We start from the raw sequence: 16,138 nt of genomic DNA, 5'->3' as shown, positions 1-16,138 counted from the left end.
ACTGCAAGAATATCGCTTCCACTGGTTGGAATTGAGCCGAAGTTGGTGTGCAGCGTTTTTTTAACCAACCTAACAATTTTATCAAGCAGTCAGTGAAATCTGGCAGAAAGTTTTTTTTAACAGCCCTAATACATATATATATATCACGGGACTAGAAGCATAGAAGGTATTACAAAATAGAAGAAGACTTCTTAAGTGTGCGCGCCACAGCTATTGACGTTGATCATATTTCCAGGTTATATTGTGGAGGCACGCGCAGAGGATGAAGAAGACTTTACTGTGATGCTTAGCACGAACGGATACGAAACAAAGGCTATACTACGAGAATTGAAAACCGACACAAGATACCAGTTTCAAATTAAAGCTGTGAACAAAGCGGGGGCCGGAGAGGAGTCGGAAGCAACTGATCTTGTTTTGATACAAGATGACAGGGGTAATGACATATGGTTAAGCGTATAGTTGTTCCCGTCTGAAAGCTAAATGTAATTTATTAATCAATCAATCAGCGTTTCTGAAGAGTGTTCTGAAGGGTTGAGATTATTTAATTATTTAAATGAATATTATATCTATCACTATCTTTCGCAGCATTGGTAGCGTGGGCTTTCAAATTTTTTCTTCCTAAATGATGTAGTTTATTTTTATATACTTTATTAACATGGAGCCAAATGTGTTAAATTTTGAAATTTTTCCTCAGCACTACCCACTATTGAACTGGTCAGCGGTGCATCTGACGGCATAACAGTTACTGCTGGAGAAGAAGTTGAAATTGTCGCCAAAGTATTAGGTCGTCCGTATCCGTCCACCAGATGGACTTGCAACAACGTTCCCCTTCAGTCTGAAAAATCTCTCATCATCGAAAGGACCGAATATGGATCGATGCTGCGAATATTAAAGGTTGGCACTAGCGGAATACTCCCAACTTCACATTTGTGGTTGTCTTATTTGATGCACAAATGCATTCGAAAATCATTGTAAATCACATTTAAGAATATACAAATCAAAACTTCATATTCCTGCTGATTCAGCAATCATGCTCAGGTTTATTTGCGGGAATCCTGCATTACTGGTCTGGTTCTAAAGATTAGTTACTCAGAAACCTGGGTACAGATGACATTATTGGATGAAACTGAAGCACAACTCAAGTCAGAGTCCAAGTCAGCGAGCAGAGGGTCGAGTCCGAGTCATGGAATTATGACTCGAGTCCAAGTCATTGTATAGACTGCTCAGTTTCCAGTTAAAGTCTTGGTAAACTCACTTTTTATAACTCTGTTTGGTGATAACGGATGTTTCGCATTTATAATATACCAATTTTCCTCATTTTTAGCAGTTTCTGGTGGCATATCCAAGTACCAGTACCAACAGACGAAATCCTAATGGTGTGTTGGCTTCGGAATTACAATGAAATGTCGGTCTTGGCCGTCTGAGTCTCGAGTCAATGACTTGGTTCGAGTCATGCGCAATGACTCGAGTCCAAGTCGAGTCAATACACAGATTGACTCGAGTCGAGTCGACTCATTTCCTGTATTTTGAAAAAATGATTCGAGTCAAGTCGAGTCATCAGAAAATCGTGCAACCCTGCGAATATTTGATTGCTTGTTCCTCATTGTACAGTATTTACTATACCTCAACCTGATCTTAATGCAATGAAATGATATGCAATAATTTTCACTGTGCAGACCAAAAGGGATGATCACGGCGACTATTCTATCATCGCCCAAAATGAACACGGAAAAGTATCGGCAGTATGCACAGTACAAGTCCTCGACAAACCTACCGCTCCAGTCAGCCTCGGTATGGCCAAATTCTGATATTCTTACTACTCCGCTGAATTGTGCGCTGTGTTTAGATGTTGATAATATCAACGTGAGCTACTGTGATCTCCTATGGACTGCACCCGATGATGACGGCGGGTGTGAGATTACTGGTTACCAAATTTTGAGACGCGAATTAGGGCGTCAAAAGTGGACAAAGCTTGCTGTGGTTGGAAGTGAAACAAGGAAATATCGAGTCGAAGATTTAACGGAAGGCTGCTGCTACGATTTCGGGGTGAGATCATGATATTTTTCTTTTGAAATTGGCGCGTTACGGGTTCAGAGGCCCACAATTCGAGCTTACGTAAAGCTACCTCACTGGATGCCAACAAATGGTTGCAATTTATGACTCTTTATCTTCTCTTCATCTGGTTACCTGTGGTGTACCTCAAGGCTCAGTAAAAGTGCACTTAACCCACAGCAAAAACTACAACTGGTACTCTGTATCATTGCTCGGGCCCCAAAGATGCCTGGTTGCCTGTCAAAGAAATGTCTGCTCAAAAGATTTGGTGTCCTAGACATAATAGATATGCGACCATATAGGATATGCCTATTTTATAGCAATTTGGTGTTTTTTGTTTGTTCTTTGGTTTAAACTGACGCTGTTAATGTTTAGCCGATTTAACAAGTGATTTGGGTATTTTTGTATCTGTCTCCACTCTACAGCCAGGAGAATACTAACGTTTTTTCTCATAGTGTCTGTGTATATGTACAATGCCACTAAAAAAGCTTGGTTAAGTAGTCTATGTAATTGAATTTTTATTAATTCCAAATTAATTACCTTATTCATAGGTCAGCGCCATCAACAAGCTAGGCCCCGGCAAAGAGTGCGTCACCACTAACATCACCGCCGCAAATCCGTTTGCCGTACCCGTCCCACCAGAAGCTGTTGAGATGCAAGACGTTTCCGAAGACTGCATGACGGTCACGTGGCAGGAACCCCGGGATAACGGCGGTCAAGACATCACCGGATACTACGTTGAAATGCGACAGGGTGCAGAGGGAAACTGGATCAGACTCAGGAACGAGCCTTTGGACGAGGACACCTTTCATTACTTTGTGTCCGGGCTGCAAAAGTCCAAGGAATATTGTTTCAGGTATAGTTACTGTGCGGTTATTTAGTCCACAAATATTCAGAATACAAAGTCAAAGTAGTTAGCGTTAGTAGTCAAGCAAGAGTAGGAATCGGGTGTGGTTATTTTAGGAAAATATCTACTTGACTGCAAGTACATTGTTGCTGACCACCTCCGCAAATATATTCTATGATATCAACCTGCGGACTATTTCAGGGTTTTTGCCGAAAATACGTGTGGTCTGAGTAAACCCAGCGAAGTGACCGATCCGATTCTTGCTGATAATCCAATTGAAACACCGACAAGACCGGGGAAGCCTGCTGTTGTGGAGGTGAGATTTTGGAAGCAAATCGCGATTGGTGGTCGAATTAGGCTTACGAAATTATTTCAAGCAGTGCGTACTTTCATATACGGTAATCGTTCAACATGTCACATATACATATGACATATCGATCACGCCTTCCGACACGTACTACCTCTTTTTGTAGCCTATCCTTTTATATTAATTTCTTTTACTTTCATTCAGTGTGCAGGCCTCCCTTTTACACTGCCTAGGCCAGGTGGGTGTCTGATTTCGAAGACTACTCCAAGTCGTTTCAACACTTTCCTATCTTTCATTGCATCGCCGTCTTGCGGTGTATTGAAATGATGAAATTGTTAACAATAAATCGAATTAAAAACAGCGAGTCATTTAAGATAGCGAGTTTAAAATCAGCGGAAATTCATAATGCCGAGTCATTCAAAATGGCCAGCCATTAAAAATAGCGAGTGCCATGAATGTGAGTTATTCAAACTAAACCAAGTTAACCCTATCCTTACTCATGACTCTTGACTTTATCCCTAACCTATTTGGAATTCCTCTCTGATATAAACTTGTGGTTTTGACACACATTACTTTGTCCGCATGCCCATTCGTAAATTATACTGTCTCTTCGTCAGGTGGCAAGGAACGGATGTCGCTTACGCTGGCGTGAGCCGGAATTCAACGGAGGAGGTGCGATCACCCATTATGTCGTCATGCTGAGAAAACGTGTCATGGGTGAAACGGAATGGACAAGCGATTATGTTTTGTGGGAGGCAGCAGTGCACGAATGCGAGCACGACGTAGTGGATTTGATACCGCACAAGTTCGAGTACACTTTCAAGTAAGTGCAGAAATGGGACTGCATTCGAGTTGCGTATCCATGATTGTCATTTTTCTGTATAAAGTTGTAACTGGCAATTCCAATCTCAACCTGTCATTATTTACTTAACGTGTTTGAGTATATGAGCCTTACATTGGCATGCTGGGTTGTTCGAAAAAAATGCAAAGTTGACATAGACTCGTAACCATTTGAGAAACTCTTGCTCTTTGTTACAAGATATCGGGCCGGTACTAGCCTATATACGGAATACTATACGAGTATGGTAGATGTTAAATCGAAAAAAGCAATGGATTTTGTTGCAAACATGATATGAGAGTGACACTAACTAATTTGAAATCACACATTCCCAAAATCGTCTCAGGCAACTGGTCAACTTCGTCCAGACACATTGTTACCGAACAATGGAAACTTAACGTTAATGCTTCATTGTATCACAGCGTTGCGATTCCTCGGAACAATTCCAATTTTCATCTTTGAGAGTGAATTTTGTTGGAGTTCTGGTGTCATAACTAGATTATAATTTACATTTTCGGAATCTGTGTATCTGATAGGGTAAATTCAGGCCGGTTTCATTCATCTCCTTTATGTGTAGCGAGATGTAGGTTTACCTAAATACGTACAATGTACATATTCTTTTTGGTGAATGACAATTGTGGGGCTTAGCTCCTTACAAAAGTATAAGAACCACTGCAATATACAGTCATTTAGTTATTTTCCATCCTATTATATATTATTTCAAGGAAGAAACCATGTGCAGTTGTTAATGATCTTCAATTGTTACACAGAATCGCAGCCGTCAATAGAGCCGGCCAATCTGAACTGAGTGAAGAATCTAACGTGGTGATTTGCAAGCCAAAAATTACTGGGCCCGACGCTCCGCGGAATCTCAAATGCGTCGGAACCACAAAAACCTCCATCACCCTTCAATGGATGCTTCCAGATTACGACGGGGGCAGTAAAATATCGAGATATGTCATCGAAAAGTCGGATTCCAAGCAGAAGACGTGGACTCGGTTGTGTGACGATATCCAGGATTGTCTGTACAGTGACGCTGATTTGAAAGAAGGTGCCGCCCATGGGTATCGTGTTGCGGCTGTTAATGAAGGAGGGCAAAGTCTATGGAGTGATGTTACCATGGCGACTGCTGTTTGTATGTTTGGTGAGTCGTATTGATATTTTAAATTGATGTCTGGTGTGGACGGATTTGAATGGAGTTGCTGCGCAGTCAACTGACTTTTGGAACTTTGAAATGCAAGAGTCGAATTTCCGTTTTATTGATACGAAACAGCATTTCGTAGTGATTATATGTCTCATAGGTAGTAAAGCAGTAGTTGATTTCATTTTTGTTCAATCTTGCCGCCATTCCTATCAAGTACCAAGCTACTGTGTCATATATATTATAACATGCAATTTTAAAAAAGAATTCTGCACGATAATTTATTTGTGAGTCATACATTGATGTAATTTATATGCCGGCAATCACCTCAAACCATTTTAGCTACATGTCCAGTGTCTATACTGAATTAAAGTCACAGAGCTACGATGTACTATTGAGACACAAATGGGTTAACACCATTTGGTAATTAAAAATACTGATTTTATAACAGCCGTCATGTGTTAGTGTGTGTTTGGTGCCATTTTCTGCTATTGAGTGTATTTCAATGCGTGTAAATCAATTTCCTAAATCGATGATGCTTGTAAACACTGAACCTTTCCCTGTAGTTGCGCCCGGAAAACCAAGATTTCTAAAGGCCGCCTCCGTTTCCCGTTACGACGTGGACCTGGTTTGGAAAAATCCGACCTTCGACGGAGGCGCCGATATCGAGTTTTACATCGTTGAAAAAAAGGCCGTGTCTGAAACAAGTGAAAAATGGTCCAAGTCTGGCAAAACCGCAGGACCTAACTGCACGTACAAGGTAAGATCGCCAGTGAATTTTAGGTTGCCATTGTCACACGATGTGTCTCTTTTCAGTGCGAAGATGTCACACCTTATTCAGAATATCAATTCCGTGTGATGGCAGTGAATGAAGCTGGCTATGGAGAGCCGAGTGAACCAACGCCCGTGATACTTGTACGAGATCCCATATGTAAGTATGATTCTAAATGGTTTTGGTAGTCACTTAGTCAGTACATAAAAGAATTCCTTCAAATATTGTCTTTCTACGTGGTATTTTAGTGCCTCCTGGGCCACCGACAAGCTTGTATCTGATCGATAAAAGTCAAACGTCAGTCACGCTGAAATGGGTCGAGCCAGCCCGCAACGGCGGAGACGACATACTCGGCTATTACGTGGATAGATGTCTTGCTGACGATGACAGCTGGATCAGATGTAACGTTCTACCGTTAGTAAACGTTCAAGGACTGGTAAGAGAAAATTCTCATAAGCAATCACTTGCATGTTTCGCAAATTCAAACCAAAGAATTAACTGAGCGGTAGAACGCAGATTTCACAAATGGTTGGTTAAGGGTTCTATCCCTGGGAGGATCGGGCTAATGACTTGAAAAACTTCCCTGCTAGACGCTCTGAGATAAATTGTGGTACTGACTCGCAGTTTCTTCGCATTGTCCAAGCACCATGCTGGTGCAGACTAAGAGAAACAGTAAGCTAAAATAAATGTCGAATTTGTTATCACACGTGTACAATAGGGCTCTTCAAAAATGACTTTTTTCTCAAATCGTACTGGCTACTTGATAAAATTGTTAGGTTACCTAATTTAAGCCTACACACCAAATTTGGTTCAATTCTAACCAGTAGCCGCACTGCTACAGGAGAAGAAAGTTTCTATTTCTTATATAAAACTAAACGACAAAAAATCTGAAAATTTTCTGTTCACCCCATGAAAGTGTTAGGCTGCCTATAGAAACGATTGTCACCAAATTTGGTTCAATTCCAAACAGTGGAATCGGAGTTATTGCCGTCGAAAATTTTTGGATTTGAATAAAATAGTATTTACGGTGGGCACCACTATAATAAATAATTAAAGAATTGGTCACCGTAAATACTATTTTATTCATAATCCAAATTTTTCGACGGTAATAACTCCGATTCCAGAAAATATTCAATTTTTGTTATTTAGTTTTATATAAGAAATAGAAACTTTCTTCTCGTGTAGCAATGCGGCTACTGGTTGGAATTGAACCAAATTTGGTGTGTGGGCTTAAATTAGGTAACCTAACAATTTTATCAAGTAGCCAGTACGATTTGAGAAAAAAAGTCCTTTTTGAAGAGCTCTAGGGACTGCATGTTATTTTAAGACACTGATTCTATTTTGGATTGGCATTGATGACACTACTAATTGTGGAATATGAATATGAAATGAAATCACTGCTGTATTTCATGTATACATGAGACACATACGTTGTGATTAGGTAGATAAAACGTGCTACAATTCTATTAGATGTGTGTAAATAGGATTTATCAGACAAAGTTTTCATTGCTTTGTTGTATGAATTCAGTCCTGTGCTCACCTTGCATACCGTTACACTTGAATTACCAACATTAATCAAATAGATAATAGAAAATGGATTAATGTGTGTTGAAAAATCTCTATTTATACTCACTGAGTTTTTAAAGACTATTTACTATGATATCGGCCTTGAAGCATTTTTCCTGTCGATAAGTGTTTTACTGAGTGCTTTGACTCTATAATTCAGATTGAAGGCCTTCGCAATGGACGTGTGTACAAATTCCGAGTATCCGCCTTCAATTCTGTCGGGATCGGTAATCCAAGCGAAGAATCGGAAGAAGTACTAGTTGAAAAACCTGACTGTATGAAAAATATCACACGGTATCAAATAAACTGCTGCTTTAACCGGGGATTTGATCTCCGTGCAGATCCGCCTACGTTAGACTTACCAGAAAATCTAATCGTTAATGCTGGCGAGAGATTACGCATTCTTACGAAGTTTGACGGGAAACCAGTGCCGGATATATCATGGAAACTCGGGGATAAAGACCTGGCAAGACATGTTTTGGTGGGTGAACTTTTTTGAATTTATCTATTCATTTAAGGGAATAGTTGTGATATATTTCACACATCATAGTTGGTATGATTTGTGAATAGTACTGTTGTATCCACACTTCTTGGCAGGCGAAGAGCTTTGCTCTATGGTGGAAAAGAGAGTTCTAAATAATCGTTGTGTACATGTGGTACGTCTTGGCAGCTGACATTACCTTCATATTTTTTGTGGACAGACATCGATTTGTAACAATACCGCATCAATATTCATTCCTTCTGCATCCAAGATTGATGACGGGATATATAATATAACTGTCACAAATAAGAAGGACAGTGTGTCCAAGTCTTGCAGAGTGACGGTCCTTGGTAAGTTCTTTCCGCTCGTGGTCAATGCATTTCTCCTATTATAATATCTGTTCTTAGATCGACCTTGTTGTCCAAAAGAATTGACGGTATGCGATATCCGTAACGAATCGTGTGTTTTGTCATGGAAACAGCCGGTCGACGATGGTGGTTCACATATTTTGTATTATTCTATTGAAAAGTAAGTTGTAGGGAACTGTTAAATGCTGTATACGGCACACAGTAATTTGGAGAATTAGTTTGTTTTGAATCCCGTTAAATGTTATCATGCAACCTTCTTTCTGGTATGATATAGTAGTACCGAATTCCAACGCAGACCAATATGCTTGAAATATGAGTCCATTGAAAAGCATGTTAATATGGGCTGACATGATATAATTCAGATAATTGAATATCCAAACCCAGCGGAAACTTGAAAATTTTAATATAGAACTCCGATAAATGTAAGGTGCAATTTTGAATCCATCCGTTACGATATTAGGTTAAAACTCCATCAGTTGTGATTTTTTGACTAAAAGACAAAGGAAATTCATCATTATATTTACAAATTTGAGGCGGTGCGTGTAAGTTTTTTCGAACACAGATGAATTAAAAGTTGGGCTCTGAAGTTGCTTCAGTAACTTTAATACTGACTTTGACTACGACTACCTCTTGTGTGCTTTCTTTTCCAAAAACATTGACAGTCACGTGTTGTCTGCAACAGACGGGAATGCGGTAGGCGCACGTGGAAAACAGTGACTCTAAACACAGAAAAAATGACATGGAGAGTACCAGAACTGATTCGCGGGCAGTCATACAACTTCCGCATCTTCGCGCACAACAAAATAGGCCGCGGACAGCCTGCCGAGTTGGAGTCCACAGTCAAAGCCATGGACCCGATATCCCCACCGTCAAGCCCGGAGCAACTATGTCACAACGATTCCACATCTAGGACAATCGCACTGTCTTGGAGAAAACCGCGTCAAGAAGGTGGATGCCATTTGACTGGGTATCGCGTGGAATTTCGTGAAAAAGGGTCGGAAAATTGGATATGTGACGCGAGCGAATTTCCTAACACGGAGTATATTGTGGAGAATCTGACGCCAGGGCTTGAATATGAATATAGAGTGTTTGCTGAGAATAAAGCAGGCATGAGCCAGCCGGCTCTTTTACATTCTGTATTCGCAAAGGACCCGATTGGTACGTGTTTGTCGATTTGTTATCAGAGTAGGAGACCTTAAACCAGTGGTCGGATTCAGCCTATTTGCACTAGTTCAATAGAACTCTAAAAAAATACATGACATCAGCCAACTGGCTAGTATTAATGGTTACTGGTTACTTTATGTAACAGAACCGGCTGAAAAATATGACTTTTGTGATAGAAATGGCTGACAACAAAATTGAATCCGACCACTGCAGAGAACTGTTACGTTCAGGCATTTACGTTAGTCTCCTTTGACTATGCATTGTATTGGACTAGTAATGAGTGCCAATCATTAGTTGCACATGTGGCTTACTTTCCTATCTATACTATCAGTTCTGTCATCAACGAGAATCATCATTTTATTGCTACTGAAAAAAACGGTCAATCAATCAAGATCTACTTTTTAAATTCCTTGTAGCTGCTCCATCAGTACGTTTTGCTGCTCACCTTAAACGAGGCATCGAAGTACGGGGCGGTTCCAGATTGTTGTTGAACGCTGTGATCACCGGAATGCCAAAACCGGAGGTACGTTGGATCCATCACGACAAAGGAGAATCGGACGTTGTAGACTCGGAAACTCGAAAATTGAAGGTAAATTTGCATGTTTTTTCCTCGTAATCTTGTCCAGGTGATAATATTGAACTATTGAATGTTTGAATCTTATAATCGTACCTCAACGCTTTTCACCAGCGGATGATAATATATGAAAAAAGCCAATCATGATGATATGATTATGCTACACAAGTTTGTAATTAAATTGCCAAATAGAGCTGTGTGCGTGATTTTTTTTTTCATAGAAGTTTATATACTCATTGTGTAGCCATAATGTGAGATGTTGAATGAGGTGAAATGATAAAATGTATTTGTGGAGGAAGTGGTTTAATCAAGTGATGTTTGGCGGGACATTTTTAATAGCATTTTGCATGTCTGTAATTTTCAATTGATCTTAGTGTCATGGTAATTACATATGCCAATTACGAATGTATTATTTTTGCTAGATACTTGATGGTACAACGGAGCTCCTAATTGACCCGTGCAGGAGATGTGATAAAGGAAAATATTTTATTTGCGTCGAGAATGACCAGGGAAGAGCCACTGCATCTGTAGAAGTATTTGTGTCAGGTAAAGTCAACCTTTTTGAAGGTTAATTTTAATGCTGAAAGTCTTTCTCTGTAGACATACCAGGGATATGTTCGTCGCCATGGAATTTTGAGGATCGTACTAAAGAAGCAGTCACGGTTCGTTGGAAACCACCGCAGGATAATGGCGGATTCGAAATCCTGAGTTATACCATTGAGCTTCGGGAAACTGGGAAAAAGGTACATTGTGATGAAATACTTGATGGAGATATCTAATGTTATTTGAATCTTGGACAATTCTACACGTGCCACATATCTAGATTATTATTATTGCTTCTCTCTGTGTCATTTTAGAATTGGACCACATTTTCCACGACATTATCCTCAAATCGGTGTCGTGTTAACAAGCTCACCACCGGAACGGAATACGTGTTTCGAGTGGCTGCGGAAAATAAATTCGGCAGAGGTGTTTGGCTCGAGTCCGAACCTTACGTTGCGAAGATGGCGTTCAGTAAGTGCCATTTCGTCGTGTTTTATATTGTTAGTCAATGATAAATTTCCGGCAACTATACTAACTAAATATCTTTTGGCTTGACAAAACAATATACCTGTAAACCGGGGTGAATTTGGACAGTTTTCAATAATTTCGATAAATATCTGGGAAATGTTAGAGTGTAGGGGAGGCAAGTTTTGTGTTTTTCAGGGGTTATGGAGCGAAGATTAGAATTAACTACTCCAAAATCTCCATGGTCATGAATAAGTACCTTATTTTTGTAAATTATTTGTGTCCAAAGTTACCCCGGCACGTGCGGTAACTCTGGACAATGTAGTTTTTGGTATGTCTTTACATTCTATTGTTTACGAAACCTCTTGAATGAGGCTTGTTTGGTAAGAGTTGATTAGAGCAGTGGCTAAAACTGAAACAAAATAGTATATTTCTGGCCTGTTGCGTGAGTTTTACCTAATTTATTAACCTTCTCATTCCATTTTAAAAAGCCACGAGGCAAGTTATATAGTTGACGATACACTTTGACGCAGATGAAGCAGCCACTTACTAGAGCTCTAACTATCACTTTTTCTACTGTCCAAAGTGACCCCGTTTTGACGAAATTTGAGGGGGTAACTTTGAATATCACATCTTCTTATACTGATCTGAGGGTGAGTCCGCTGAGATTTTTGCCCTAGTCAAGACTACTTTGCGGTATCTGCTGCCGAGTTTTGAATCTATGACTCACATGCTATCTATGTTTGGTTGTAAGAATTTCAATTACCGTCAATTCTGATGAAATCCACCCACGCAAATAATTTATCAATATGGGTCAGGTTTAACTGGTACTGAAAAGAATCCACCTTTTATTGAGACTACTTGTGGTACTGTTGCCTCCTAAACAGAATTGGACATCTAGCGGCAACCCTGTTCCATCAATACCCACTTTAATGTTTTACTGCTTAGTGTCCAAAGTTACCCTCAAGTCCAAATTACCCCGGTCTACTGTATATTGTTAAAGTTGTTCCCAATGTTGCAGATCATTATTGTTGAATTTTCTTGCTGTTCCAATGTAATATATCTGCCGCGTTGTAGTGATCCACTTATTATCAATTCTACCGGACACTCTCCAAATTTCGTGTCATAGAAACATTACTCATCAGAACGTCAGTCAGATCGAGGCATCAGTCGGCTCGTGATTCCCAGACAACGATATGATTCATGAACCTCCCTTACTGATGCAGGCCACTTCTTTTCCACTAATTGTTGTCCTCTTACGTTAACTTCAGTTGTTTCCCATTCAGTGTGCATATCTCTAATTTGCATCTTGTCTAGACCAAGGCCTGACTAAAATACCACTCCAAAAGTCATTTCGAATACTACCAATAGTTTCATTGTATCGAAATCCTGTGTTTTCAATTGATGAAATAAGTAATGAGATTGATGCTAACATGGAGGATCCTTTCAGACGAGCCTGCAGCCCCAGAAAAACCCACAGTTGCGGAAGCCACCCGAAAGTCAATGCACATAGTCTGGAATGAGCCAGACGACGGAGGCAGCACCATCACAGGTTACCGATTAGAACGAAAAGACAGCCTGACGAACCGGTGGACCAGACTTGTCCGAGAATTAATTCATTCGACCGAGTTTAAGGTACAATGATTCTCGCTGATCAAAATCGAGTACCCAAGTGATTTGATCCCAAAGGGAGTATTATATTAGGCCGCCAGTCGAGTATTCACTAATGATGATGCTGTAAGAACATGGTTTATATGGGAAGTTCAAATATGTACCTTTCATGCAACCCCAAAGACAATAATGTGAGTTCAACATCAAAAAGCTAAATTTTTTATCATCATATCCACTTCATTGGACTTTGTGACGATGCCGTAGGGCGTAGGTTGATCACGGCTTCATAGAATGTCATTTTCTCCAACCTAAATGGCTTCATACTTCATGTTTTGAATGCTGTGATATGACCAATTGAGATTTAAAGGTTTCCACGTAGGTAGAAACGCATTGAACGTCTGATTCTGTTGATAGTATAACTCTGATTGGAATGGGTCGTATACTTTCAATACTCCTAACGATGTTCTCTCTATTGTAAAATTATCAAACCCAAGGATAATATGTCTTGTTCCAGGTGGTGTCTGGATTGTACGAAAACTCGGTGTATCAATTCCGAGTGTGCGCGGAAAACGCAGCCGGTGCCGGACCCTTCAGTGTCCCCACCGATCCGACCCCCTGTGAAGACCCGATAGGTATCCCGGCCGTACCAAGCAATTTACGAGTCCGAGATTCGACCAAGACGACTGTTACCTTGGCCTGGGACGCTCCGTGGTACGATGGCGGAGATCGCAGGCTGTCTTACATCGTCGAACTGAAATCGGATGATGGAACTTGGACGAAATGCTGCGACAAGAAAACGGATGAATTCGAGTGTTGCGTGGATTCCTTGGAGGATGGGAAAACCTATAATTTTCGTGTCAAGACTGTTAACAGGGCTGGCGAGAGTAAGCCGGTTCAGATTGAAGCCACTGCCAGAGAAAGGATAGGTAACTACGGAATTTCGCTACTGTCAATATTTTGTTGTGTCATGTGGATCATGGTTAATTTAATGCTGCGACTATGTAACGATTGTGAACTTGTCAGGATATTTATTGTCACTGTGATGCCGATGTGTGCATCCTTTGATTTACTAGGTCTGCATTGGGCTTATTACAACTAAATGCTCCAATATTTTACAATGACACCATATAATATATTAGTCATGTATTTATTCAGTTTGTAGTTATTACAATATTTAATTTCGCACTCTCTGATATTGTACTGGTGAAAATGTTGAAATCAAGCTGATTTTCCACATCTCTTTACTCGTTTCGCCTAAATTTACTCAAGATTTTGAAAGGAGCTGTTTTGTCAGATCTTCCGTTAGTTGAGCTTGGAGCGGATATACTTGATGGACTATCTGTGCGGAGCGGTAGAACTATAGAGATTACCGCGGGTATTTCCGGAAGGCCATGGCCGGAGATATCATGGCTGAAAAAGAATTCGAAGGAACTGCCGGAATACGTGGAAGTATCCGAAATTCAAAACGGTAAGAACAGTATATGGAACCAGTGCCTTTTCAAAGTCGTTGTTTTGAGAAGACTCACAAGCTTAAACTTGGATTAACATACTATGACCAATCCCATGGAGGACTTTATGTCTCCAATGGAAAACAATATTAATAAGTAGGAATTTGCAGTTGTCAAGATTATGAACACTGGAATACAATACCGCATTTTTATATCAAACTGCAACTTTAGCAACAAGACTTCGAATTCAAAAAGCCTGCCGCGCTGATTGGGGAGAATACATAATAACAGCCAAAAACGAATACGGCACAAAAACGTGCTCCTGTTTCGTTAACGTGCTTGAAGTCCCTGGTGTTGTAACTGTGAGTAAATTACAGTACTTAGTAGTATGCAAGTTTTAATGAAGTAATATTTGCCCACATAGGAATTTGAAACTGCGAAAATCAGCTGTTCGTCCGCGGGGTTAAAATGGAGGGCTCCTGTGGATGACGGCGGCTTGCCTATATTGCAATATGTCATCGAGAAAAGGAATACTTCAATGAAGGCGTGGCTGTCTGTGAAGGAAACTGAAAAGGTACCTAATGTGTCTTTTAAATATGAAAATCATTGGCCGATGAAATATTACTGTGATCATAGCAACTCTCTCTTAAACCTTTTCAACCCCAACAATTTGTTGCGGGTGAGATACAATTTTTCAAGAAGATCTCAGATCTATTAAATTTTCGATTCATATATGCGTTTCAGTATATTTAGCAATGTATTATATCATATTTGATTTCATTCATACAACCACTCACAACATGAATTATAATATGATGTGTCCATGACATATTGATTATATCTTTAATATAATGTGTTTATGACCATTGTAATCATGATAACATAGAATAAGTGATGGTATGAATGAAACACTGCAGATATAAATAGTGTGTTGCTGATTGTATAATTTTGCATTTCAGTTTGAATATGAAGTTGGAAACCTAATTCAAGGGGCGACGTACGCATTCCGTATATGTGCCGAAAACGAAATGGGCCGAGGTCCATTCGTGAATTGTCCACCTGTCTTATGTCAAGATGCACTCAGTAAGCGAAAAAACATCACACCCCATTTCACATTAGCAATCTAATTGGATCATTTTCAGCTGTGCCCGGTCGGCCTGAATATTTGAGGGTTGTTGAGAAAAAAGACGATTCTTTGTTAATAAAATGGAATCCACCTCGTATCGACGGGGGATCTGCGGTTAATGGGTATGCGGTGGACAGGAAGAAGCAAGGAAGCAGTGAATGGGTTCCGTGCAGCAAGTACGATGTCACATATGTCATCAATAGGGCGATTTCTTTTTGACGTAAAGTGGAAGACTTAGACCTGAAAAATCAATATTTTGACATTTTTTGACCTTAAAAAACTTGATTTTGACAGAATTTTGCACTCATGTTTTTAAATGGTGTTTTCGCACATAATGTTAGAATTGTACTACTTATCTTCATTTCTGGTTGGAACTGTCTGTTCTTACGAAAAAGTTTGGCCAGAAAAACATTTTCTGACTTGAAAACTGACAAATTTTTACATGAAAAAACTTTATTTCAACGAAATCTTGACCTATGAAGAATTCCTGTAGTTACATCACTCATTATGGTAGAAATAATTAAAATTTGTTGTAGTACAACGGAAGATACTTTCCTACATTCTCGTGTAGAAAGTGTCTGTCCTTACTAAGTAGCTTGCCAAGAATGTAGATAAAACGTTCAACAGTAGCAGTTTTCATTATCCGTTATCATCAGTGATTTATCATTAGTCATTAATGATAGTAAATAATTAATCAATAAATTGTTAATCGTAATTAATGCTGCAGAAATAAGAAAATTTTGATATGATAATGATATCACTGAAAATTCCTGGTTTATTTAGCAAATAAATATCTTTGACTGCGTTGAAAACGTTGAAACATTGTGACAGTCAA

The 16,138-nt window shown here is 39.6% G+C and overlaps 1 protein-coding gene across 1 annotated transcript in view; it reads left to right on the top strand.

Annotated features, from left to right (window-relative positions):
- LOC145452386 (titin-like) overlaps positions 1-16,138 on the top strand; it is a 157,144-nt gene that overhangs the window by 29,002 nt on the left and 112,004 nt on the right. The window contains exons 47-73 of the mRNA XM_080330579.1: positions 236-433; positions 695-894; positions 1,677-1,791; positions 1,847-2,046; positions 2,604-2,908; positions 3,101-3,215; positions 3,824-4,029; positions 4,815-5,188; positions 5,752-5,945; positions 6,002-6,116; positions 6,206-6,393; positions 7,684-7,798; positions 7,865-8,004; positions 8,225-8,354; positions 8,412-8,532; positions 9,055-9,530; positions 9,953-10,125; positions 10,533-10,656; positions 10,711-10,853; positions 10,968-11,124; positions 12,569-12,753; positions 13,244-13,655; positions 14,024-14,197; positions 14,409-14,539; positions 14,602-14,751; positions 15,137-15,260; positions 15,320-15,479. Coding sequence (XP_080186705.1) covers positions 236-433; positions 695-894; positions 1,677-1,791; positions 1,847-2,046; positions 2,604-2,908; positions 3,101-3,215; positions 3,824-4,029; positions 4,815-5,188; positions 5,752-5,945; positions 6,002-6,116; positions 6,206-6,393; positions 7,684-7,798; positions 7,865-8,004; positions 8,225-8,354; positions 8,412-8,532; positions 9,055-9,530; positions 9,953-10,125; positions 10,533-10,656; positions 10,711-10,853; positions 10,968-11,124; positions 12,569-12,753; positions 13,244-13,655; positions 14,024-14,197; positions 14,409-14,539; positions 14,602-14,751; positions 15,137-15,260; positions 15,320-15,479 — 5,125 coding nt within the window. The remainder of the gene's footprint in view (positions 1-235; positions 434-694; positions 895-1,676; positions 1,792-1,846; positions 2,047-2,603; positions 2,909-3,100; positions 3,216-3,823; positions 4,030-4,814; positions 5,189-5,751; positions 5,946-6,001; positions 6,117-6,205; positions 6,394-7,683; positions 7,799-7,864; positions 8,005-8,224; positions 8,355-8,411; positions 8,533-9,054; positions 9,531-9,952; positions 10,126-10,532; positions 10,657-10,710; positions 10,854-10,967; positions 11,125-12,568; positions 12,754-13,243; positions 13,656-14,023; positions 14,198-14,408; positions 14,540-14,601; positions 14,752-15,136; positions 15,261-15,319; positions 15,480-16,138) is intronic.

Source organism: Botryllus schlosseri, chromosome 12, assembly GCF_051294905.1.
Source record: "Botryllus schlosseri isolate E-star chromosome 12, Bs_hap1, whole genome shotgun sequence".
Taxonomy (NCBI): Eukaryota; Metazoa; Chordata; class Ascidiacea; order Stolidobranchia; family Styelidae; genus Botryllus; species Botryllus schlosseri.
The sequence above is the reverse complement of the archived record's forward strand: the minus strand, read 5'-3'. Positions and strand labels throughout refer to the sequence as shown.